Source organism: Hermetia illucens, chromosome 3, assembly GCF_905115235.1.
Source record: "Hermetia illucens chromosome 3, iHerIll2.2.curated.20191125, whole genome shotgun sequence".
NCBI classification, from domain to species: domain Eukaryota; kingdom Metazoa; phylum Arthropoda; class Insecta; order Diptera; family Stratiomyidae; genus Hermetia; species Hermetia illucens.
In genome coordinates, this window is record NC_051851.1 from 155369835 (window position 1) to 155396358 (window position 26524).

Genomic DNA, 26524 nt, shown 5'->3' on the forward strand with positions numbered 1-26524 from the left:
ATCTGCGTATCACTTAAGAAAAAAACGTATTTGATCGCTACCCAGTACTCATCAATATCCACAAGCGGATTATTTAGACTGTCTGTCGTCCGATTAGCAAGATAGCTCTTCCACTGTCGAACGATAGCTGGATCATACAAACGGTCGATGTTGGACTTGAGGGGTCGCAGACGTTCAAGCCCGCGAGAGGTAACACAACGCGCAAGCGAACGTAAGCGACCAGCAGACAGTGATCCCTTTCGAGGCCGATGTCAGGGCTTCCCGCTAAGCATAACCAGAAGACAACTCCTAAATCTGTTGCTAATCACAAAATGGCGATGTCGGTCAGTTGAAACTGACCTTATGGTAAGCGCTGCACTTGAACAATGTACTAATGACGATGCGATGGAACCTCCAGAAATCCACAAACCTCCCAACATTATCATTGCGGTCACTAGTGTACAGTGCTTTACCATTACTCTTTGGCGCAACGTCTCATTAAAACCCACTTTCGACATTCTGATCAACCATCACGATCACAATGCCTCTTCTAGGAAGCCTCTCCTGAATTCCGTATAATTGCTTGTAGAATACATTCCTCCACTATATCGGAAGTCCCTGTTGGTGCATAGCGCTGTACAATTGTGATGCTTCTGAACTTGGGCCGGAGTCATGTAGTCAGAATTTCATCACAGAGCGACTCACAGGGAGCCGTCAGAAGCAACCCGACACCAATTGGCTTTCCAGAGCGCAAAAGCACATTGCAACTAGTCTGGCAAAAAGGAGAAGACTATTCTGCATTATCGCACCATCTTACTTCGCTTAGGCCCAGAATATCCAACTAATATCGTTGGAATTACCGCTCAAGTTAGAAAAGCTAAGATTCTGTGGACCCTCGCTACCGTCGTCAAGTGGTAAGGCATAAAAAGAGCCCGGCAGTATGGTTCTGCTCTTGAACTTATGTCATCAGAAAGAATCCCCACATGCACGCCCAACACTCTTTTATATATATCGTTTTTGACTACGATTCCCACATACCCAATCGCGAAGGAAAAGCTAGTAGCAATGATTCTAGACTAATACCCCAATCCACTCACCCACGATTAAGAACCCAACGTTGAGAAATGCGAATTCTTACAATCGCAAGTGAGATTCCTGGGGGCGATTATACCTAAAATCATTCAATCGGAGTCAGTCAAAGTGCAAGCAATTCGATCTTCCCCCATCACGAAGCAGTTAAGGATCGAAGACATTTATTTGGCATGTTAAACATCCACCGGCATTTCTTACGCAAAGCGATCCTTGATGATTGTTTGACTGGGTTCAAGAACAAAGACTCCTGTCGGATTGTGTGGTCCCTTGAGGCTATTCTGAAATTTGGGACCACCAAGCAACGGCTGGTTCAAGCTACAATTCCGGTATTCCTTCAGCAAGATGCACTCCTAGTTGTATTCGTCGATGCCTCAGAGTTCGCCGAAGGTGCTGGTGTGAGAACCAAATCTGACAACCATTGAACTTCTTTTCTAAGCCGTTGAACCGTGGAACCTCGCTCAATAGGACTACAGCTATTACTATTGTGAGATACTAGCGCCGCACCTTGTAATTAAAAGTCTCCGGTATTGCCTTCCTCCCCTTTACTTCACACACCATAACCGACTCACCTTTGCCTTGAAACAGAAGCCCGAAAAGCATCTCCTCACTAACTTCGGCACCTGAGTTTCATCAGCCAGTCCACCTTCACGTGTTGCAAAGGGCAACATTTTTTCCAGCGTTGATTATCCGGCAATCGTGGAGGCAATTTTCCAGAGCCTTAGAGCCAAACGCATTTCGGGAGTTTCCTATCTTCGGCACAATGTCTAGTATATACTGAGAGTCTTCAGACAAAGGACCAAAACCATATATTCTGTTCGATTTTCGTAAGGAAGTATTTCATGATCAAACGCATGTAGGTATGCAGACAACAAATTAATTAATCACCGCAAAGTATTTCTGGCCATCCATGCATCGCATGGCAGAATTACAAGATTACGAAATATGTGCGGAGAGAGGTAGGCACGTTCCCTTCAAGCGTTTCTACTCAATCCATCTGGATTGAATTTACCTTTTGCCAGACTCGCTTGCTTTCAGATATCACCTCACAATGAGCGATAGGTTCACGCACTGCCCTCAGGCGATACCACTGAAAGACACTTATGCACAATCCTGTGCTGAGACTCTATGTCGAGAGTGGATTACACACTTCGCTCTGTTGGTAATTATAATCACCGCCCGGGGAATCCAGTTTGAGTGCTCCCTTTTCTCGGAGTTAGGTAAATTCCTCCGCTTCAAATGCCCAGTCGAACAGGATGCTTGAAATGGCATAGGACGGTGAACGCCGCTGTTACCCTTAATTCAAATTCTACTTGGCCTCCAAATGCCCAATCACGATAAATTTTCAGTCCCACAGGGCTGTATTCAGGGAGAGAGACTCCTCAGCGAACCTGTACTCGACATTAGGTCGGGCCTGAACACTACCGAACTGTTGCGCCTGTTCCAGGGTGCAACGTCAAAGCTAAAGGTTTCACCACCCGAAAAACGTGACGGACGTGACCAGGAAACTCGACCCTTGCACGCATGTCCTAATTAGTATGCACGCCTCCTGAAGGCCGCTGTAGCCACTTTACTAGGTGTTCCTTGGAGGTACTCGATCGAGACCCAAACTATTTTAGCCTCAACGTCGGAAGAACACTCAAGATGAACTCCCTGGCTCGATTAAAGTATTTATCTCCAGAAGAAAACACAGAAAGGAGGCATGTTACGCGTCCATTTTAGCTTGTAGCAGTCGAGCTAAGGGCGCCATGCGTCAGGTTGTTCGCTGAAACCCCGTTTGGTTTCAAGTGGTTATGGTGTGTTGTGGCGGAAAGAGTAACTTGCCCGACAAACGTCCGTAATTGTGATCAAGTCGGCCATGACTCCGAAAAATAAAACAAAAAGTTGCTTTTCGATGTCAACGAGAAGTTAAGTGTTCTTAAGAAAAGTAACTGAAAAAGTGTGCTCAACAATGACATATGCTTCTATCCAAGAATCCACTTTTTTTTATCGGCAAGTTAGTGCTTTTGCTTCGTCATCCTTGTCAAAGCACCCTGTTTTGTTCTTCTCTTTGCGAAATGTAACCTTGTCAAAGACCTTACATTCGGTTGTCATACCCGGCTTTCGGGCTATAACCTCTGCTCGCTCGTCTAACACCTCTTTTAGCGGAGAGCGATAGCTGTGGCACTTCTCACTAAATCTTAATTCCAGCATCAAATTACTTTTCTGTGCTCGCTTAATACAGCTCACACTATTGCCCAAGACTGTCAATTCTGGATCCTCTGTCACTTTCGAAGGGCATCTGTATAGGAGGAGATACTTTTCTAGGAAATAATGATTACTTCAAGTTGAATCTTCTCTTTATCCTTTTGACGCTTCCTGGTGCTCCCTTTTTCCTTTATCAGGGTTCGCGAGTTTAGGAGTCTTCACGTTTTGCAGACTGTAAGGGTACAATTGATGACTTAGCACGTTTCCCCGATATTTCCGCATATTCAGCTCGCTTTTCTTGGCCTGGAATTGGGTCCTAAAGAGCTCAGTGATACTGCCTCGACTCTGTTTCGTCTACCTTATCTTATACCTTATCTTGAGAAGGTGTCACGTAAGGTTTGAGTGTGACGTGGCCACTTAAATGTTAAGTACTTTTGTTTTTCGATCCACTACTACAAAGCCCCCCCCCCCCCTCTTACTCCTAGTAAAAAAACGCTGTGTACTCTTCGCTCTCCGAGTGAAAGAAATGCTATTCCAGTTTGCTCGCTGCTATATTTGTTCCATGCTTCGGAGACTATTGGTATTCCTCTCGTCAAGGGAATGACCAATATTTCAGAATTATTGCAATACTACCCCCGAACTCAACCATTTCCCCAAGGCAACGAGACATCAAGACGGAAAATTCAATAAAATAGCTTCAGATAATCATCTGTATCTTAATGTAAATAAAATCAATTTTTCTACCCAAAGATTAAATCCATATCTATGTTGCCTTTGTTAAAATCAATTGTACTGAGGTTGGTCTTTTCCCAAGGTCACGTTCACAGTTGATTGGCACTTTGAATCACTGAAGGCTGAGAAGGATATTCCTAATTATGTTTTCCCTGAAAGAACTCAACAGGATTCGTCGAAGATACTTTACTTGAGGATTGAATTGTGAGACTGCGATGCAGCGTAAGATAGCAAATATTTTCTGTGGGCGGCAAAAGTATCTCTAAATAAATATTTTCTGTGAAAATATTTCTTTGGTTGCGGCGGCTGGGCTGCTCTGATATCTGAAATTCTAGGAACAGATATAATCACGTTAAAGGCTATTTACGAAAAAACTCCCATCATTTTTGGCTTTTGAGACAGTTCCTATGCTCATAGGAAAATATTTATATGATTCCGGAAATATCTTTTTCGGCCTTCGATGGAGCAATAATTGCGACAAGAAATTATGCTTGGAGACAATTATTCTTGGAAATTAGGGATATCGCCTGCAGCGAGCACTCCTACGGACCTTTCTGTTTGCTCTCGATCATAAAACATCATTTCCTACGCCTTAAAAAGTTCAATGAAAAATCGATTCTTCCTCATAATTTTCCAGCTCTCATGGTCATATCTATCTTAATAATTAATTACTCCGTGGTAGAATGCGCCACACTGGGCCGCCTGCTGCTTCACACCATCAGTGCTAAGTCACGATGGAGTTTGGCAGCATTATTGGGGGTTCGTTATGTATAAGGTGCGAATGCTCCAGTTTTTGTTTTGAAATCAGTTCCTGCTTCCTCGCATGCCCAACTGGTACTTCCGGGCATCCATGAGAGAATGATGGATTCCAAATTTAATTAAAAACTGAATTCATGCAATTTCCATATCAATTTTCGCAGACATAGGATGCTGAGGGTGGTCTGTTGTGTGATTGAATACTATGAATATGGACGTAGACTATGTTCACTAGCTAATGAACATATGCGTTTTTGCGAAGCTGGTGCACAAGGAAAATATTGAGACCATAATAGTGTAAAAAGGTTTATAATCGGTTTTCCTCTTCAAGTTGATCAATGAATGAATTTTTCGAACTCAATTGAAAGTAATTTTTTTGAGTTAATATTCGAACACGCGGGCCTGATTTTTCCCTCAAATGAATGAATGAGGGCCCTTTGAAGTATTCGAAATTAATATTTTCATCATCATTAAAGGGCTTTGATACTACTGAAATCAATCTTTTCATAATAAATAGAATAGATAAATATCAGTTGATTGATGTCGTAAATATCCACATATAAAAGGACAAGACAATAGTCCGAGAAGCTGCCATGGCGCCATGGTTTTGCTTAAGACTTTCAATCAAATTGTCAAAATTTTGGGCTGTCAAGTCAGGACGAAAGACAGAATGATTGATTGATTGATTACTGAAGATATTCTGAATTTCACTTCAAAGTGACAACATGTGAACGACCGATGACGCGTGATCGGGAAAATTTGCATGGATGATAATTAAATCTATTTTCGGAGACATATTCCTGCTGTTCAAAAGAAGATGCAAAAGTTGACTCAGAAATCAACATAGAGAAGACGATTGAAGGGGTTGGTTCTAGAAATATGACTTTTATAAATCACGTACTCTTTACCCTATGCTTTGAACCTGACTTAATGGGCACATTAGACTCTCTTCTTGCTTCTATATACCTCTGTTTACAAATTGAGCTTCCTCCGCCAGTTACACTTTCTCAAACCTACAACAGTAAGCTAAGAAGCATCAAAAGATTTGAATCGGAATCAGTAAGTCTAGCGCCGCTCAACTCAACTATGAATATATACTGCAGTAAATTCAGGTTTACATTCCAGAACTAGCGCAATGCCGACCATATTGACCCGCAACGCAGAGTTATGGTTGCTTCAAGTCATCATCATCACCGGCGCAACAGCCACTCCAGAGGAACTCCAGACATCCAGGTTTTGCGCCGATATCCCCCAAAGCTGTCTTGCAGCCTGGCCTACGCCATTGCTCCACCTGTGAAAGGGTCTGCCTCGTTTTCTTTTTTTAACCATGGATATTTCTCTTATAGACTTGCCATGCTGGATTATTCTCCTCCATACGGATTAAGTTATACGGCCTTTTCCACAATCAGATGGTCATGATAACGCTCGTTCCCATGTAGGGGGTCCTTCTTCGGAGGATTCTTCTCTCGAATGCAGCTAAGAGTTGGCATTTTTTTTTGCTGAGAACCCAGATCTTCGGACTACCCAATGGCCTACAAAACAGACTGCTATAGTAGGTTTGAGAAAGTGTAACCGGCGGAGGAAGCTCAATTTGTAAGCAGAGGTATATAGAGGTAAGAAGAAAGTCTAATGTGCCCAAGGGTTAGTGATTTATAAATGTCAAACGATTTAATAAACACGGTTACAGTTTAGCTATTTCCAAGACGACTCTCAGGCCTTTTGACGGAGCACGAAAGTTGAGGTAACCTTTACTTGGGCTAATAGATTTACTATTAAGCTCGGATTCGGTGTCTCATTGAAATAGTAAATTCCTTGTAACCTTGTCGGCAAAGGCGACAAAATGACACAGTTCCTTATACTTCTAAATTGGCTACCATACTTCGGAGTCTGGCAGATTTTTCAATTGCCACATTTTGCTTTCACCAATGGTTTATTATTGGATTTAGAATGCGCGATCTGGTTCACCAGATGAACTCTGATAATGCCCTATTCGAAAATGTGATGGGGAAACACTTCAACTATGAGTTTGAAATCAAATCTGGGCCCGGTTTCAAGGAGTCGTTTCACCGTTTTTTTGAAGACACCTTTCTGAGCCTAAGGAGGAATGAAAGTTAATGAGGCTTATGTTTCGAAAGTTCCCTTGCAAGCGCAGAGTGACCAACATACATTTGTGCCGGAACGATACTTAAAACGCGTTTCACAGTCCAGTCAAGCAATGAGTGCGAGCAACTAAGTCAATATGCGATGTACCCGTCAGTTGTCATAGCTTGTCCCGTCTTCAGACCCGGATGACTCACCTTCAGCTTTTTCCGTCTACAGCCCTTCATTAAGAATGAATTCTCGCAGATCATAATATGTTATGGAGATAGAGACAGGATTTGGTCGCATAGCTGTTGACAGAGCAGAATGAATCTGCTGGTGGTACACAGGATCTGCGCTTTATCCTGATCAACCCACCGCTTGCGAGTTGAGCGTCAATTTCTCCGTTTCGTTACTCCGCTGATCGCTTATCACTTACATGACGTTAAGTACGACAAAAATGAAATTGCACAATATAATCAAAGCATTCCTGGCTGTTGTTCTTAGGATAAGGATCCACCTCATGGCAGTTGCCTTTGTCTGCTGAAACGGTTATTGATTGTTTTTCGGACTGCGCAAACACTCCTCGAGAAAGGAATCGAGGACCACCAGAATGCAGTGTTCTCCACTAACGAGGGCTTGTATCATCATCATCATCAACGGCGCAACATCCGGTATCCGGTCTAGGCCTGCCTTAATAAGGAACTCCAGACATCCCGGTTTTGCGCCGAGGTCCAACAATTCGATATCGCTAAAAGCTGTCTGGCGTCCTGGCCCACGCCATCGCTCCATCTTAGGCAGGGTCTGCCTCGTCTTCTTTTCCTACCATAGATATTGCCCTTATAGACTTTCCGAGTGGGATCATCCTCATCCATACGGATTAAATGACCCGCCCACCGTAACCTATTGAGCCGGATTTTATCCACAACCGGACGGTCATGGTATCGCTCATAGATTTCGTCATTGTGTAGGCTACGGAATCGTCCATCCTCATGTAGGTGGCCAAAAATTCTTCGGAGGATCCTTCTCTCGAACGCGGCCAAGAGTTCGAAATTTTTCTTGCTAAGAACCCAAGTTTCCGAGGAATATATGTGGACTGGCAAGATCATAGTCTTGTACAGTAAGAGCTTTGACCCTATGGTGAGACGTTTCGAGCGGAACAGTCTTTGTAAGCTGAAATAGGCTCTGTTGGCTGACAACATTCGTGCGCGGATTTCATCATCGTAGTTGTTATCGGTTATGACTTTCGACCTTAGATAGGAGAAATTATCAACGGTCTCAAAGTTTTATTCTCCTATCCTTATTCTTCTTCGTGTTTGTGTTTGACCAGTGCGGTTTGATGTTGTTGGTTGATTCGTCTTCGGTGCTGACGTTGCCACCATATATTTTGTCTTGCCTTCATTGATGTGCAGCCCAAGATCTCGCGCCGCCTGCTCGATCTGGATGAACGCAGTTTGTACGTCTCGGGTGGTTCTTCCCATGATGTCGATATCGTCAGCATAGGCCAGTAGTTGGGTGGACTTGAAGAGCATCGTACCTCTTGCATTCACCTCAGCATCACAGATCACTTTCTCGAGGGCCAGGTTAAAGAGGACGCATGATAGGACATCCCCTTGTCGTAGACCGTTGTTGATGTCGAATGGTCTTGAGAGAGATCCTGCTGCTTTTATCTGGCCTCGCACATTGGTCAGGGTCAGCCTAGTCAGTCTTATTAATTTCGTCGGGATACCGAATTCTCTCATGGCCGTGTACAGTTTTACCCTGGCTATGCTATCATAGGCTGCTTTAAAGTCGATGAACAGGTGGTGCAACTGTGGTCCATATTCCAACAGTTTTTCCATCGCTTGCCGCAGAGAGAAAATCTGATCTGTTGCTGATTTGCCTGGAGTGAAGCCTCTTTGGTATGGGCCAATGATGTTCTGGGCGTATGGGGCTATCCGGCCTAGCAAGATAGTGGAGAATATCTTATAGATGGTACTCAGCAACGTGATACCTCTATAATTGCTGCACTGTGTGATATCTCCCTTTTTATGTATGAGACAGATTATGCCTCGTTGCCAATCGTCAGGCATTGATTTGCTGTCCCATACCTTGAGCACAAGTTGATGAACCACTTGGTGTAACTGGTCGCCTCCATATTAAATCAATTCGGCTGTAGTTCCATCGGCTCCTGGCGACTTATGATTTTTTAGCCGATGAATTGCACGGACTGTTTCTCCTAAACTTGGTGGTGGCAGTATTTGTCCGTCGTCTTCAGTTGGCGGGACCTCCAACTCGCCGATGTTCTGGTTGTTCAGTAGCTCATCAAAGTACTCAACCCATCGCTCTAATATGCCCATTCTGTCGGAAATCAGATTTCCCTCTTTGTCTCGGCAAGATGAGCATCGAGGTGTATAAGGCTTCATCCTGCTGACTTGTTGGTAAAACTTCCGCGCCTGGTGTGGTTGCTCCTTGTACTTTTGGTTCTCCCAGGCTTCCTTTTTCCGTCTGTGAAGTCGCTTCTCCGCTCGACGGAGTTCGTGATAAGCCTCTGCGCGTGCCCGCGTTCTTTGAGAATGCAACATTACTCGGTATGCGGCATTCTTCCGTTCCGTTGCTAGCTTACATTCATCGTCAAACCAGCCGTTCCGACTCCTTTTGCGGCTGGGGCCAAGTATATTTGTGGCCGTATCCATGATAACATTCTTCAGGTGGTTGTGAAGATCATTAGTTGATGCTTCATCTCCAGGTCCTCTGTTGACTGCGGTTATTGCGGCATCTATTTCCCTCTTATAGGTGTCGCGGAAGGTTGTGTTGTGGATGGCTTCAGTGTTCACTCTCACCTGATTGTCAGAGGGGATTCTAGGTGGTATTGTTATTCGAGCTCGGAGCACCATGCCAACGAGATAGTGATCCGAGTCTATATTGGCCCCCCTATATGTTCTGACATTCATCAAGGCTGAGAGGTGGCGGCGTTCGATCAACACGTGGTCAATTTGGTTGAAAGTGGTCCCGTCTGGAGAGGCCCACGTATGTTTGTGGACCGCTTTCCGCGCGAACCAGGTACTTCCAACAACCATTTCGTGTGACCCTGCTAATTGAATAGTCCGCAGTCCGTTATCATTTGTTTTTTCGTGTAAGCTATGGGAGCCAACGTATCGCCTGAATACGGGCTCCTTCCCTACTTGGCTGTTAAAATCCCCAAGTATGATTTTGACATCATATCTGGGACAGGCTTCGAGGGTTCTTTCTACTGCCTCGTAGAAGGTATCCTTCTCCGACTCTGCAGTCTCCTCTGTATTTCTAAACTTGCCTCGCAAGCGCAGAGTGCATAGCCGTTCGCTTATGCTTTCAAAGCCGATAACAGCAGGTTTCATTTTTTGGCTGACTAAGAAACCTACTCCGAGCACATGGTTTACTGGATGACCGCTATAATATATGGTGTAGTGGCTCTTCTCCAGGAAACCGGTCCCTGTCCATCGCATCTCTTGCAACGCTGTTAAATCAGCCCTATATTGGGACAGGGTATCGGCTAGCTGCTTATCAGCTTCACCTATGTACAGGGAGCGCACGTTCCATGAGAAAATGCGCAAATCGTTGTTCCTTTGTCGTTGCCGTGTCCATCGTTTTAAAATCCGTCCTATCCGAGGCTCCTGTTGTGGCTTCGTAACATGTTGTTTTCCGTGTAGGGTTGTCAGCCCTACCCAACCCCCAACCTGGAGGACCAGTTGGTACAATTTGTCCCGTTTTTAGGCGCGGGAGACTCGCCTTCATCCTTCTCCGTCTGCAGCTTTTCGTCAAGAAAGAGCTCCCAGCGGTCACCACGTGGAGGTGGAGATAGGGTTTGGTAGTAGAGCTGTTGGTGTTGGTTCAGCAGGCATTTCCCAGGTTTTATGCTCCATCGTGGGTACCAATCCACGTTTCGCCCCGGGACCTATACTACCCTTTGACCAGGGCTTGAGGGCTTGTATACTGAGGAGAAATATGCTTTCTGTGAGCAACTACACACGGTTGGACAGAGGCTTACGACATATGATATTAAAATTATGATAGGTGATCTGAATACCAGGGTGATTTTTGAAAACAGAATTTTTGAATAGCAAGATGAATGCATTTAAGCACAAAATGCGGACTCCTATCTCCGAACGACTATCGCTAAAAAAACCCTTTGTTACGACGTGGACATTAACTCGGAGCCGTTTGACGCATAATATCAGGTCTCTTTTGCGCCTTAAGAATGCCTTCGGGATAACGTTCTACTCTGCTCCACGTGTCCTTGCTTTGCAGCGTGCCCTCAATTATGGTGTCCGTATATGTAGCACTTGGCACCTTTCTGTCAACGGGTAGTCGCATTGGTGCTCTACCCTCTCTAGAGGAAGAAGAGGTGGTGATAATAATCCGCCACATGCATGCAATAAATGCAGTCGGGCGGCCTTCATTTCCCGATTATGGCAGGTAAAGATTGGAAATATCCGTTTTCGTCTAGCAACTGGATTTGTTAATAATCAACCTCACCATGCTTTTGACTGAACCATGAGCACCCGATCTTGAAGAGAATGCGCGGCCCATTTACCCCTTGATTTCCTTTCTCGCGATTACTGCCCCAAACGATGACTCCGTTATTTCTTTTACTTGGGAAATGTAGATATCCATTCAGTAGCATAAAGTGATATCAGAATAATTCCTGCTGTCACCATTACTGCTGGCTCCGAGACGATATGATGAGCGAATGTAATTTACAGAGTGCTTCGGCGTTATCCTTGTACTAGGCGCCTGCTAACATCTCCTTACTGATGTTGGTGGCCAGTGCTTCAAAACCGTAAAACTGAGCAGACAGAAGCGTACCCCTCATCAAATGACGCCTCCTGGATAAGAGAGCTTCGACACCGGCCATCAGCCAGCAATTCAAACATTGTCCCTGTAGCCTTGTCTGCCATGATCTGAATCTGCTCGAAGTATTATATTTCACCGTTGGCTTCGATCAAACCATGATTTCACCTATCTAAATATTAAGGACCGAGGGAACCTTCTTTTTGCCCAGTACGACCACTTCGGATTCTCTATGTCTCTATAGAGAATCCCTGCTTAATTTTCTGACCATCAGTATTACCAGGATACGCTAAATTTGCTCGGCTCCGTAACAAAGATGACGTCAGGGATAATGCTCTCCCAATGGACTGACTAGTTTTAATCAAAAACAAGTTGGGAAGACCTTCATGACTAGGGCAATATTGTCGTCAAGGTTACTAATCAGGTAGTCGGCAAGTAAAAGGGTAAAAAGAGAAACGACAGGAGCTACGCGGGGAACGAAACCGGGATGTCTGGAGTGCTTTACTAATCAGGCCTAAATCAGATATCGATTTTTGTACTGTTGATGACGAGTGAAACCAGGTATTCTTTTCTTCAAAGACTGGCTTGCGTGAGTACCAGCGGGATCATGAGGACATGCCCAACGGCATCTGTTGAGGCTCTGCTTGAATTAACTCCTCTCCATCTTCATATACAGGTGCAGGCCAAAAGAGCGATCACCAGGGTCCGGGAGTATGGGCGAGGCGAGGGACTGCGTAAATCGAAGGAAGATTGATATTCTTTCTAGGCCGCCCGAATTACTGACATCAAAGGATATAACAATACAATAAGTTTCCATTTCGATAAGAAGTTGGAAATACATTGGAACAGCAGGGCAAACTGGGAGAGTTAGGTACGGCTAAAACCAACAACTGTTTACCAAGCATACTGTCGGGTACCTAATGGTAGATGCAGCAGGCACCGGGGTTATAAGATAAAGGAAGGCGTAATTTGAATCAATTGGTCAGCGCACTAATACATTTCTGTGTATGTGCCCCCTTCAACTTTGAAAGGGACAGATCTAACCAGCTAAACTCGAAGCTGGTATGGGAATGCTTTGAGAGACTGAACATGCTGAGCTTGCTCAATAAAGTCTGGATACTTTGCGTTCCAGGCCATATTGGGTTATAAGACGATGAAGCAATAACAGTGCTGCCAGAAATGAAATGGTCCAACGACTTTAGCTACATGTTATACACTGTTCGCTCTCGACCCACTTTTCCATTATCAGCTTTTTATAAGTTCGGGTGGTAATCCCACCATCCTAAATGGAACATATAAATCCCTCCGTCTCAGCAAAGATCTCCCCGGCACACAGGCATCTGTTCAAGAAGTGGCTGCCAAAGACAATTCGCTATTCGCCATGTAGGGTAGGTAGGTAGGTTCAGTGGCCGCTCCGAGGAGCCCAATTCGCCATGTATTGCTGCAACTTCTATTTATCGATCCGTTCTTGGTCTGACTACACTCCACACGGAAGATTGAAAGGTGACTCCTTCATGTTAAGTAGAGTCAGTCCGCAATCTGCCTTAAAAATAGCAAGGGATTACCTTGTTCCTTGCTGCAAAAATAAGCACGTAGCAAGTTAAGTTGTCAGTGATGTGTCGCAATGTCAACCAGGCCCTTGCCTCCGATATCCCAAAATAAGTTCACCCCCTCCAGGGAAGAACTTGGGTAATTTTCCAGATCTATCCACGTCCGCGCCAAATTTTCTAATATATATGTCAGTGAAAGGGTAGCGAATGCATTCAGTGCGCTTACTTTATTCTTCCCGAGAGATTCGATTCCAACACTAGGTTCACACGCCGGAGGAATTTCGACAGTTGAGTATTTTTCAAGTCACCAACTTGCAGGTAGCCTTTGGTATTTTTAAAAGTCTGTCTGGATCATAGCTTGGATGTGAAGGTCACTAGTACTATGTCAGGCGTGCGATTCGTGATAATCTTTGAAGATGACTTGGATTAGATTAGAAGTGTCGATCAAATCCAAATTCCAGCTTAATATCACGGCTAAACATATCGATCCATATATGGTCAGCCGTACCAACATACAATTAGATGACACCTAAGTACATCAAATGTGAAAACCATGAAAGGAATTCAGTCCCACACAAAACCAAAGGGGACCCAACGATTTGCCCTGAAAAATGCCTCTCTGTATGCGAATGAGCCCTCAGGTGTTGATACCCTCTGATGAATGCATTGTCAAGGTTGTCTGTGAGGGACGCTGTCAAAGGCTTTGAGGTAATTGACATAACAACTAAAGAGATTTCTTTGACCTCGAGTTACCTCTCCTACAATTACCGAATCGATAATGAGTTGGTATTTCCAACTCCCTGATCCCCTGCGTATTGACCCTTCTACTTACAATGGACGTTATGAACTTGACAAGGGTTGATAAGCAAATAATTAGTCCTCTGTCTTGGGGTCTCGCACCGTGTCCTTCTTAGAGATAAGGCAGATAGTCGCTGCAGTGCGAAAGGTATAAATTGGTCCACCTACCTGCGATCTGATCTATGCTATGTGCCAACAGGCCATGAATACTGGTGAACTTTTTGTACTAAAATGCTATACCTAACCTATACCAGAACCCTTTTAGTTCTTCAAGCTGTTTATGGCTTCTCGATCCCGCATCGCCCCCCCCCCCCCTCGTCCGACAGTCACTCGAGATTAATAGAGCTTGAGAATATCTGGTCCATCGAACGGATCTATTTCAGAGAATTCAATAAACGCTCTGGGGAATTCGTCCTAAACTTCAGAGGAGACTTTTGAAGGAGAAAGTTCCGACGAGGGCTAAAATCATTTCAAGCACTACGACGTGTGTTGTTGATGTAGTCGCATCTGCCTTCACGTCAGTTTCCGCAATGATCTTCAGTCGAACACGCTGCCTAATGACCGCGGAGATTGTGTCGATGCGAGTAATAAAGCAGCATTGATCGGCAACTTGCTGCACAGTCACGTGCGCGTATTGCAAGAAACGCTCAATGAAGATTTCGTCCAACAGGGGGAGGTAAGATATTGGCCCCTCCCTTCCCACATTGTTATTTCGTAGTAGGAGTGGATGATAGAAAGATTCATTTCTTCAGCCCACTACATTCACTATCGAAATAGCTGCAGAAGGCGGAGTCATATTCCTGATCATCGTGGCGCCTCGACGTCGAACCGGCTCACGATGAGCGATTCCGGCACGGTGCTGTCCATTACGAGAGTTCGACCCAGACACCAAAATAGACGACTCTCGCCGGTTATCGACACCGGACTTTAAGATCCTGCTTCCGTGGGGATGTATGGTGATGGTATCTTAGAAAGAATTTGGAAGAGTGCAAGTTCAAACGGCTCTTGGTGGCATTTGGAAAGGGATGCTGATGTAGCAACATCAGTTGCCGAATGTAGTACCCCACTATTGAGGTGGTGAGAGCGATACAAGTCAGAAAACCTGTCATTCTTTTTTTGCCACCGTCTCACACAAATTCGAGGCTTTAATGAAATATCCACAATTTTGGTAACAGCAGCCAATTTCCTGCCCTTATACGTAACGAGTAAGACACTGACTACGAGTTCACAAGAGATATATGTCGAATTTGTCACAACAAGGGGAGGGTGAGAGGGTGAGGTCCGGAGCTTAATTCATAATTTGTTTTCAATTTGTTATCCATCAGGTCAGCCGTATATTGAATCAAAGTCATCAAAATATTTGGAAAAATTAGGAGTGGACATTTTTTTCTCAGCCAGCAGTTATTCTGTACTCTACCTTTCGGTTCCAGTGGAGATATCAGCAAAATTATCCCCGAAAACATTCTAGCGAAAACGAAAAAGATACGAATTAACGAAATCAAGGAATTGCATCCAATTTTCCACAACGAACAAAACTTTCATGCTTCCAAGGAACCGTAAGGACTATCATCGAACTAAAAAGACCTAGTCCAGTCCAGTCTTCTGTATCCCGTATGTCAGCATCCGGCCAGTATCCTTTCTAAAAAGAATAATTCTATCAATAACAATCCTAATCCAAAACGAGCATTTTACCTCACCATCAAAGCCAGTCCACTTCCATTTACATCTCCGGTCAGTAACAGAATTTTCTAGCCCATCCTCGCATATCATTTTTCGTCCTTTTTTATTCCTATCTCAGACCATTTTTTCATAACTCATTTGCTTTTATACCTACGTCCTGGTCTATAGGAGTTGGCTCTATTTGCTATTCGGACATCATTCATAGGGATTTTCGCTTAACAGTTGAATAAGCACATGATATCGTGTTCGGCTGAGCTATTAGAAGATAACTCTGATGAGCCTACTCCTAGTCCTGCGAACCAAATGGATCAAATAGAAGCAGGATAGTGTGCAGTAAGCGAATGGGCATTTGTATGGCTCTCATTCACTAAACTTTTTTGCTGCCTCTGCTCGAAAAAAAAACCTTGCAAATAAGTTAGATGGAACGGAAGAAGTTAGCTTGGCAAAGGGCAGCCAAGCAAGAGGCCTAATAGACAGACAAGCGGCCATGACGACCAAAAATTACACGCATATGTGAAGCACAACAAGGTCAAGGGGCAGAAGTGCAAAAGGATGTTACAGAACTTTGCCAAACCAAGCGAAATCATATTAGGATTATCTTGTTTTCCCAGAGTGCGTAGAACCAAAAGCACCCCCTGCCTCTGGCTCTGCGGCCCCTGGAATGTACAATTTGCTGTTGATTTGTCCGCTCATATTTACGCCTGTCCAAGTTGAATCTCACAACAGCAGTCCTTGTCCAAGGTATGGCAGGAATATCCTGCCAGCATGCCGAATTTAATCTTCCGATTCAGATAGCTTACGGCAGGTTTTTTGTCTCTCTGGTACGTCATTAATGGCTTGGAACGAACTATGACAACTGCGAAATGAAATAATTACTTTGGTTTGGATGGACTGCTTGCCCATTCGTTCATTGTGTTGTCACTACTGTGTCCTCTCCGCCTCTAGACATCCTTGTCCAACATTCTTTGTTGGTACAAGTCATTTTGGAATGTTTAATATCGGAGGCAAATCGATTGGTATTACGGTTGTTTTGGTCCTGACTAGGGGTCGATTGTGGCCAACATTTCGTACATATTGAAAGAGCACAATCAGTACCCAGCACTAATGGAGCTTCGTCGACTTGAAGGGATTATTTGATTTTCCGTTTGTAAGGACTCAACGCTAATGTGACTTGACGTGGTCTTTCAAGGGCGTCAGCAGAATTTGAAAATTCGTCGAAGTGCTCATGAGATGGAATGGAAGTAATTCAGTTGTCCGCAGTTCACGTGTTCATTGTTAAACTGAATATTGGATAACTTGGTTAATGCCTTGAACAATTCAGACTTATGTGACGACTTCCGATATTATCAGGATCTGAACTTTAGTCCTTTGCGATACCCATGTTCGTCAGATAGTAAGAACCTCCTCCTCCCCTAAGCTAACTTCAAAATACTTGCCCAGTTATGCGGTACACTCCATAAATATAGAAGGAATGTTTGCAGCATGCATCATTAGCCACTAGATACCACTGAGCGGTTTTATCCATACAAACAAACTTTCAGCGTGTGTCTGCCAAACACCCGCTCCCTTAAAGTTTGCAAAACTCCCAAGGATGTGATCGTTCATTTTAGTAAGACGACGGTCAGCAAAGTTGGTTCCACCACACCCACTGTCGTTTGGTGCGGACGTACATTGCTGTTGCCATGAAAGCTGGACTAATGAGTCCAATGATGATGATTCCTTATCCTTATGCGGCACACACGTATTATGATGGTATACGGCGGGCGAACACGAAAATGTTTACCCACAATAAATATTTGCATATGCAGACTTTAGATTATCCTGGCAGTTAATTAAGCATCGCAAGCATTTCTGAAAGAACGGAAATTGTTAATGTGGTCTGTGTTAATATGGGAAAGGGTTTTGGAAGCTAGACAGGTATCTTAGGATTATGAATGAGTTGCAGAGCATGTAGATAGTACGAGATCCCTGTGAGGCAAACTTTTGCTACTTTTAAATGCATATTTGTCATCTGTTGCTTGTTTTTAGAATATGCAACGATCCCCTTGTTATCCTTGTTAGATGTAATAAGAGCTGAAGGTCCTGCGGTTCTACGTGAGTACCTGGAACGTAGGCATAATCCCACGGTCCCCTTCGGCCACGAATAGATTTGGAGTCCACAATCAGAGCCCGCCGTGACTAGCACCTCGATACTGCTAATACCGAGTACAGGTTCAGCATTCTTATCAGTGTATCGGAAACCTATCTTACACTTCAGCCGCAAAAAAGATACGACGCCCGGGTCTGCAGCGCAACTCCACGTGTTAGAGCATATCATCCAAGAATTCTTCAAGACCTCGACTATTTTCATTCTGCTAATGGGAAGTCTCACTGTGTCCTTAAAAACTATTGTGCCCCTTTTACTGGTCATAGTGTACCTATTGATTATAGCATTTCAAGCAAGGCAACAACCGTTAGGAATTTTAGTATATTCCCCACTTTCAAATCTTTCAACTTTGCATCTGGTATCAAGTGTTCTCCCAGGTGGCTCGACCTACTTCGCACAAGTGTCGGACACTGTCCCAGCACGTGTATAAAGGTTTCATCACACTCCGCACAGAACCTGCAGGTAGTGTCCGCAGAATCCTTAGCTTCCCTAGGCGAAGTCTAGCCGGCAGTAAAGAGTCAAAATTCCCGTTATGATTCGGAGGTTCTTCTTGGTGAGGTTTAAGCAATACTTTGTGCCCTTGGGTACGTATCCCCTTATTAGCACCCTGGACTACTCCATTCCTTCGTTCTTCTTTATTTTCTAATGTCATTGTCATGAACCCGTTTTCGATTCCACACAAGGATTCTGGCCCGTGTAAAGGCGTCCCTGCTCCTTTCTTGGCCAGTTCGTTCGTTGCCCCATTGCTTTCCAACCAAACATGACCTGGAACCTTATAAAGTAAGCCGAGCGCATTCAGCCTTTCAAGGCATTCTGATATGGGAATGCCTTGAGTTTAGAGTTTACCTGGTCGGACCTAAATCCCTTGATCGCTTCTTGGCTGTCAGTCAGAATAGCAATTTTCGGCCCGTTGTAGTTCTTTTGGAGATTAAAGGTGGCATTTCTGTCTATGTCATATATTTCTGCTTGGAATATGCAAGTGTGCTTCTTTTTTTTGCGGGGTAGGGTAGGTGAATGCATTTGCGCACACAGTGTTGGACTCCCGATTCGGTACGTCATCGGACTACCAACTAAACACCTCCCCATCGTCAGAGAGCTAGCCTGGAACCGTTTGTCACATTCCTTCGGACTAGTCCCCGAACTCTCCCGCCTTGCGGAGCCTTCAAATCACCAACGGGAGGGGGAGTGTCAGTTCAAGGAATCCCCTGCCATCCGGCTGCTCCACCGGTCGAGTGCTATCTTCTTAGCAACGAGAAGGGCCCGAACGTAATGGGCAACACGGTTCCACCTGCCAGCAGTCTTCAGCATCTCTTCGACAATGTTGGCTGGAGAGAGATCTCCTGTGTTTAAATAGAGCTGCTGACGAACCCCATCCCACCTTCCACAAGAAAAAAAAGTGCGTTGGGCGTCGTGCACAACTCCATTGCAAAACACACAATCCGTAGAACGCGCCTTTCCAATCTTGTGCAGATAAGACTGAAAACTTCCATGCCCACTTAAAAATTTGGTAAGGAAATAGTCCGTCTCACCATGCTTCCGATTCAGTTGCTGATGAGCCACGCAGTCCATCTGCCTCTAGTTTCATTTTGCCAAGAGAGCTGCCACTCGTCTAGAGTGCGTTGCCGTTCTTCGCGAGCAACCACCTCCCTTGGCTCATCTGCCTTGCGCTTGTATATGGCCTGACGCTCCCTAGCAAGAAGGGCAACGGGGATCACTCCCGCGATCACCATCATGGCCGGTTCAGAGACAGTGCGGTACGCAGACGCCACCCGTAAAACTCCCTGTATCTGTACTTACGCGAGGCGTTTACGATATACCTCCTTGTTAAGAGCGCGAGACCATACCTCTGCACCGTAGAGCAGCACAGACTGCGTTGAACTCATCAGGAGACGTCGCCTACTAGGCGTAGGACCCCCAATGATTGCCATTAGCCTACTTAACGCCGAAACTCCAGCCGCAGCCTTGTATGCTGCTGCTTTGATTTGCTCAGAAAAGCCCATCTTTGAGTCAAGAGTCAACCCGAGGTACTTTATCGCTGATTTTGACTCGATTATCGACTTGCCGAACGATATGGAACGCAGGGTCGGAATTCTCTTTTTAGTCAGGATGACTACTTCGGTTTTTTCCAGTGGTAGTATGCTTGCCCTTTGGCTCCAAGTACATTTTCCTTGAATCAATGACACCGGCACCCACTCCCTCTGCTATGAGGGATCCGTCAGTGAACCAAATAATCAGTTGCTGGTTTAAGCCACGCTCTGCTGGTTTGTCCTGTTACTCAAATGTGTTTCAAATTTCTTTTGAAGAGAAACCTCGTTGTAATGTTATTTCTTGGAATCACCGCCTGGAAAGAATATCAATCTTCTTTCGTGTTAGACAGCTCCCCGCCTCACTGATAACCCTGGCCTCCTGAACATGACCCTCGCTGCCTGCATCTGTATGTGTAGATGGAGAGGGTTTAATCCCGAAAGGACCTCCAGGGATGCCGTTGGGCATGTTCCCATTGCCCCACTGATACAGGTGCAAGCCTGTCTTTGGAATTTCTGTAACTCCCTAACTTGTGTGCTGACTACAGTTCTATCTGCCCAGATTACCGCCCCATAGGCAATTATTGGCCTTACTATTGCAATTTATATCCCAAGTAGTATGTTAGGACTGCAACCCCATTTTTTTCCGGCTATGAACCTGCATGTGGTCAGAGCCCACATGGCTTTCCGACGATTGTTACCGACATGTATCTTCCACAGTAGCTTTTGATCTAGCGTGATTCTAAAATATTTGACCTTTGTTTCTTGTTTCACCTCCATGTCATGTAACTTTATGGCTCTTGGGTGATCAAGCTTACGTCTCCTAGTGAATGGTACTATGATGGTTTTGGCTGGATTAATTTTCAGTCTCACCTTCCTGCACCAGGCACTAGTAACCGTTAGTCCATTTTGGATTCTATCGCATAGGGTATCTTCATATTTGCCCCTACAGATTAAAACAGTATTCCAGTATTTGTTAGCACATCCAGGAGTTCGTCCACTACCATACTCCACACCAAGTGCCTATAGTACCCCGCCCTGTGGAAAACATTCAGTAGTATTCATGACAAAGGAATTTGTACCTGTCGGTACTTCTATTTGCCTACTCGCTAGGATTTTGTCCATCCAAAAAACCAGGGTATTTCCCACTCCCTTGCGGTGTGTTTCCCACTCCCTCACGGCTCAGGGCATTTTGTATCTCTGTGTGCGATGTGTTGTCGAATACCCCTTCGATATACAAAAACGCGCGGTGCTATTTCTTTTGTTTCTATGGCATTCCGTAATACATCCGTCTGCTGATACAGAGCAGACTCTAATATAGTTATCTATGACCTGCTCCACTGTCTCGAGTACGAACGATGTTAGAGAAATTGGTCTGGAAAATTTAGGGTGAAAAGGATCCTCCATGCCCTTGTATGTATTCCAGGGCTATGGTGTCCCTTAACACCCTCAGAAGAGACTCTAAGATTATTTTCAGGTCTCTCTAGATTAGTGCTGGGAAGATGCCATCTTGTCCAGGTGATTTCAGTGGTTTAAAAGTTCCCACTGCCCACCTTAAACTTCCGAGCGTACCGAGTTTGCAGTTCTCTTTTCTTCCCCTCTTATTCGTTGTAGGAGTGTCAGGCACCTACCGCCGAGGGGTAGGACCTCAGGAAATGAGTTCTGAGAAGCAAGTTTACTCTGTCCTCCTTATTCTCGATAAATGTCCCAGCCTTCTTCTTCAAACAGACAGAAGATATGTTATTGCCCCGTCTTAGGCTACAGCTTCGTAAAGCCTGGTTGCTTCTGCGGTTTGTTCCCTTCACAGAATTTCCAGAAGCTGTTTCGTTTGCTTCCTTCATCGAGTTACTATACGCAGTCAGTGCGTTTTTGTTCTTTTGCCAGTCACCGGTTTGTTTTGCTGGGTTGAATGCCATACCTCTGATTTCATTCTGGCTAGGTTCCCAATCCGCCAGGGTACATTCCTTGATGTCTTAACTGTCTTAACTAGACAGCTAGCCACATATGCGTCAATGGCGACTGTATTGAGGTTTTCCACCACTGTTTCTAGTTCCAGTTTACTCCCGATGTCACCTCCCTCTTGAAGGTGAGCCATGTTATTGCACAGATAGTTCCATAGGAATTACAATCCGTTCCCCCGGGGCTCCTTATTATTCTTTTTATTTCGGAGTTGCCCTCAATGTCGAATCTGATTATTCTGTGATCAGATATAGAGGGCTAAGCAGACACACTCCAATTCCTGACCAGCCTGTTCATTAGAGTATTTTCTAGAGTTATGTCTAGTACCTGTTGTCTAATGCTGGTCATGAATGTTGAAGTGTTCCCGATGTTACATATTTTTAACTTATTGCTAAACTCGAGAAGATACCCGTCTCTTCGATTGGTGTCGCTGCTTCCCCAGACTTCGTGATGGGCGTTGGCATCGCAGCCGAGAAGAAGTGGAAACGCCCTCTTCTCACCGTACTTCACCACTTTAGCAATTAGCTCCAGTGCAACCCGGATGTCGTCTCCTGGGATGGAGCCCGATGCCACGATTGCTTCTCGAATGTTTCCTTCAACTTCCAGTGAGACTTGAATAGCCACAACCTCTCCGGTCAGGAAGTCAGAAACACATATATATTTTAAGTTACGTTTGAGAATTATGCAAGCTCTTGGTTTCTCGCAAGAGGAGTCCTAAAATACCTGTACGCTTCCTCCTTGCAGACTACAAATCTGCCCTCGATACACCCAGGGGCTCCTGAGCCAGCACCATTCCTATGTTCTCCTTGGAACTTGTCCTTGCAATTACAGTGCAGCAATTTTGCATAGTGGAGGTTTATTTGGGGTTTCTTAATGCTGACCATTGGGTGCGACATGGCGCTTTCCTGCACATCGGGGTCCACCCTAAGCCCTAGAAGATCTAGATCTACGTCGCCCAGCTTCTGCTCCCTACAATTTCCCTGACTGATCTAGTTTTTTTCCCCCTCTTTGGCTTCAGAGATTTCTTCGGGGAGCTCAGCATGCTTTCCACCAGGTGTTTCTTCTGCGGTATCTTTCTTCAGCTTTTATCTGTGGACCGGCGTAGGTGATGAACATAACATCGTGAATGGCGCAACAAGCAGTATCCGGTGTAGGGCTGCCTTAATAAGGAACTCCAGACGCCCTGGTTTTGTGCCGAGGTCCACCGATTCGGTATCGCTAAAAGCTGTCTCTCGACTTGGTCCACGCTATCGTTCCATTTCAGGCAGGCCTTTTTTCTTCTACTACTATAAATATTGCCCTTATAGACTTTCCGGGTGAGATCATCCTCATCTATGTGGATTAAGTGACCCGCCCACCGCAACCTGTTGAGCCGGATTTTATCCACAACCAGATGGTCGTGGTATCCATCATAGATTTCACCGTTATGTAGGCTACGGAATCGTCCATCCTGATGTAAAAATTTTTTGGAGGATTTTTCTCGCGAACGCGGCCAAGAGTTCGCAGTTTTTTTGCTCCGATAAGGACTGGCAAGATCATTGTCTTGTACAGTAAAAGTTTTGACTCTATGGTGAGACGTTTTGTGCGGAACAGTTTTTATAAACTGAAATGAGCTCTATTGGTAGCAAATAACCCTGTGCGAATTTCATCGTCGTAGCTTTTATCGGTTGTGATTTTCGAGCCTAGATAGGGGAAATTTTCAACGGTCTCAAAGTTGTCGTCTCTTATCTTTATTCATCTCTTTTGACCACTGCGACTTCGTTGGATGGTTGGTTTTTGGTGCTGACGTTGCCACCATATATTTCGTCTTACTTACATTGATGTGCAGTCCAATCTAGATGAAGGCAATTTGTACGGCTCGGGTCGTTCCCCCATCATGTCAATATCGTTAGCATAGTCCAGTAGTTGGGTGGACTTAAAGAGGATGACTCCTTTCGCATTTACATCGGCACAGCGAAACACTTTCTCCAGGACCAGGTTAAATAACACGCATGATAAGGCACCCCCACGTTGTAGACCGTTGTTGATGTTGGGTGGTCTCGAATCAAAGACCGCCCTTAAAGTCAATGAAAAGTTTTTCCATCGGTTGCCGCAGACAGAAAATCTGATATGTTGCTAATTTGCCTGGAGTGAAGCCTCTCTGGTATGGGCCAATGATGTTCTGGGCGTATGGGAATATCCGGCCTCAGCGACGTGATACCTCTATAATCGCTGCACTGTGCGATATCTCCCTTTTTATGTAAGAGACAGATAATGCCTCGTTGCTAATCGTCAGGCATTGATTCGCTGTCCCATACCTTGAGCACAAGTTGATGAATCACGTGGTGTAACTGGTCGCCTCCATATTTAACTAATTCGGCTGTAATTCCATCGGCTCCTGCCGACTTATGATTTTTAAGCCGATGAATTGCATGGACTGTTTCTTCTATACTTGGTGGTGGCAGTATTTGTCCGTCGTCTTCAGTTGGCGCGACCTCCAACTCGCCGATGTTCTGGTTGTTGAGCAGTTCATTAAAATACTCAACCAATCGTGCCAATATGCCCATTCTGAGGAAAATGAGCATCAAGGTGCATGAGGCTCCATCTTACTGACTTATTGGTAAAACATCTGCGCCTGGTGCGGTTGCCCCATGCACTTGTCGAATTCGCAGGCCTGTTGGCTCTCCCAGAATTCCTTTTTCCGTCTGTGAAATCGCTTCTCCACTGGAGGGAGTTCGTGAGAAGTCTCTGCGCAAGGGTTCTTTGAATATGCGGCATTATACAGTATGCACCATTCCTCCGTTCCCTTCGGGCGGTTCTGAAGATATTAAGAATGGCTTTAATTTCACATGATTGTCAGAAGGAATTGTAGGGAGTGTTGAAACTTGAGACCCGAGCACCATGCCAACGAGAAAGTAATCCGCGTTCATATTGACCCCTCTATATGTTCTGTTGTCGTTGTCGGGTTCATCGTTGTGTTGCTAATCCTCCCCAAGGCCCCTTCTGTGGCTCCGTAACTTTGGTTTTCCGTGAAGGTTTGTCAGCCCCTATCCAACCCCCAACTTAAAGGACCAATAAGTACAATTTGTTCCGTTTTTAGGCGGGGGAGACTCGCCTTCATCGTTCCCCGTTTGCAGCTTTTCGTTAAGAAAGAGCTCCCAGCGGTCACCACGTGGAGGTGGAGATAGGGTTTGGTAGTGGATCTGTTGGTGTTGGTTCAGGTTTTATGCTCCATTGTGGGTATCAATCCACGTTTCGCCCTAGGGCCTATACTACTTTTTCCCCGCATCTGCTACCGGGAAAAAGTAGTGTAATCGTAAAGTGAACGAAGGTAAGCGCACGCAGATCCTAGCTGCAAATTTAGTTGAGAAACTGATGTACCTCTATCCGACATATCCAAACGAAGTTAGCAGCCGAAATAGGCCAGCTTTTATCAGCTCAATTAGAAAGAACCTAACTGATGTTGTGACCCCACGTTGGGCGCCATTTATTATAACTCTGTAAATTGTGAGATAAGCGGAAGATTAACAATTACGGAACTACTACAATTGGGCGCCAAATATTCAGGAATTTAGCACCTCTTTTTGATTGGGAATTTTTCTGTAACTGTCAGGTTTGGTAAGTGTGTCCTAAATGAACTATTCAGACGAAATGTGTGTGCGTAGTTCTAAGTTATTACATAAGAAAATTGTTCTGGAATCCATATTTAAAGCCCTTTTAATTGATCCGCTTCCTATCTACACAGAATAATTACTTTTCCGTACAAACTCATTTCAGACTCCATAATTTAAACCAAGAAATTCAAACCCATGTAAAGTTTTCACCTTGTAATTCGCGTAACAACTCCCTGACACACATACCACCCATTAAGCTCTTTTTTTCCAGAATAAAATTCAAAACTAACATTCATTGTTCGCCTCTTTCTTTTTTTATTTCTTTTCATATGGCCACTACCGATGCTGGTGCTCCTGCTCTCTGACCTGCTGGTGGACGCCATTGTCGTTGCGGCAATTTGTTGGTCAATGGTTGTCCTTTGCAACCCCGGAACATACCAGTGAGGACAATGGACATCGAAGCAGTAGAAGGTAGAATGGTTTCGTTGCCGTGTCCAATTTCAGCACCTCTAGACGATGTTTACATGGTCTTATGGTTTCGAGACAACGCAGGAATACCACTTTATAGGTAAGTAGTGAAAAAATTGTTGCAGGTGAAAGTATCTATTGGGGAGTGAACTTTAGATATCATTTATAAGTAATTTCAACTTTTCCATTTAGTTATAAGATTGCTGACTATTTGTAGAGCTAAGAAAAAGCCTTTTTTAAAGGTACTTTCATTTCCCTTGGAGAAAGTCAATGACTAGGAGTGGAAAACTCTTAAAACTTGATGAAGTATAGTTAGAACTTATATCTATCTACGTCGTCACCTAATTAGCACACACTCAGGACGTTTTCTCCTCTATTACTTTCTTTTTGAATAGGACACTTCGTCACATTCAATGTTAAGAATTAGTCTTGGTTTTTGGAGCCTACCTCGAAGATTTCCCCGTTTCACTTTACCATCAATGATCAAGTCAAACTTAATAAGTATACGCCATAGAGTCAGTCCGTACCATTAGGGTTTTGTAATGTCCTTTGGGGCTTAAACAAGCCCTCTTCCATTCCTTAACCTTGCTTCTGTCCGAACAACTTATTCAAAGCCCCTAGTTGGCATTATACCTGCGTCCACTTGACTGATGTATACCGACTTTCCAGTATACG

At 44.6% G+C, this 26524-nt stretch overlaps 1 protein-coding gene across 1 annotated transcript in view; it reads left to right on the forward strand.

Annotated features, from left to right (window-relative positions):
• LOC119652819 (irregular chiasm C-roughest protein) overlaps positions 1–26524 on the forward strand; it is a 626589-nt gene that overhangs the window by 308466 nt on the left and 291599 nt on the right. The window contains exon 3 of the mRNA XM_038057146.1: positions 25823–25949. Within this exon, the coding sequence (XP_037913074.1) occupies positions 25823–25949 (127 nt within the window). The remainder of the gene's footprint in view (positions 1–25822; positions 25950–26524) is intronic.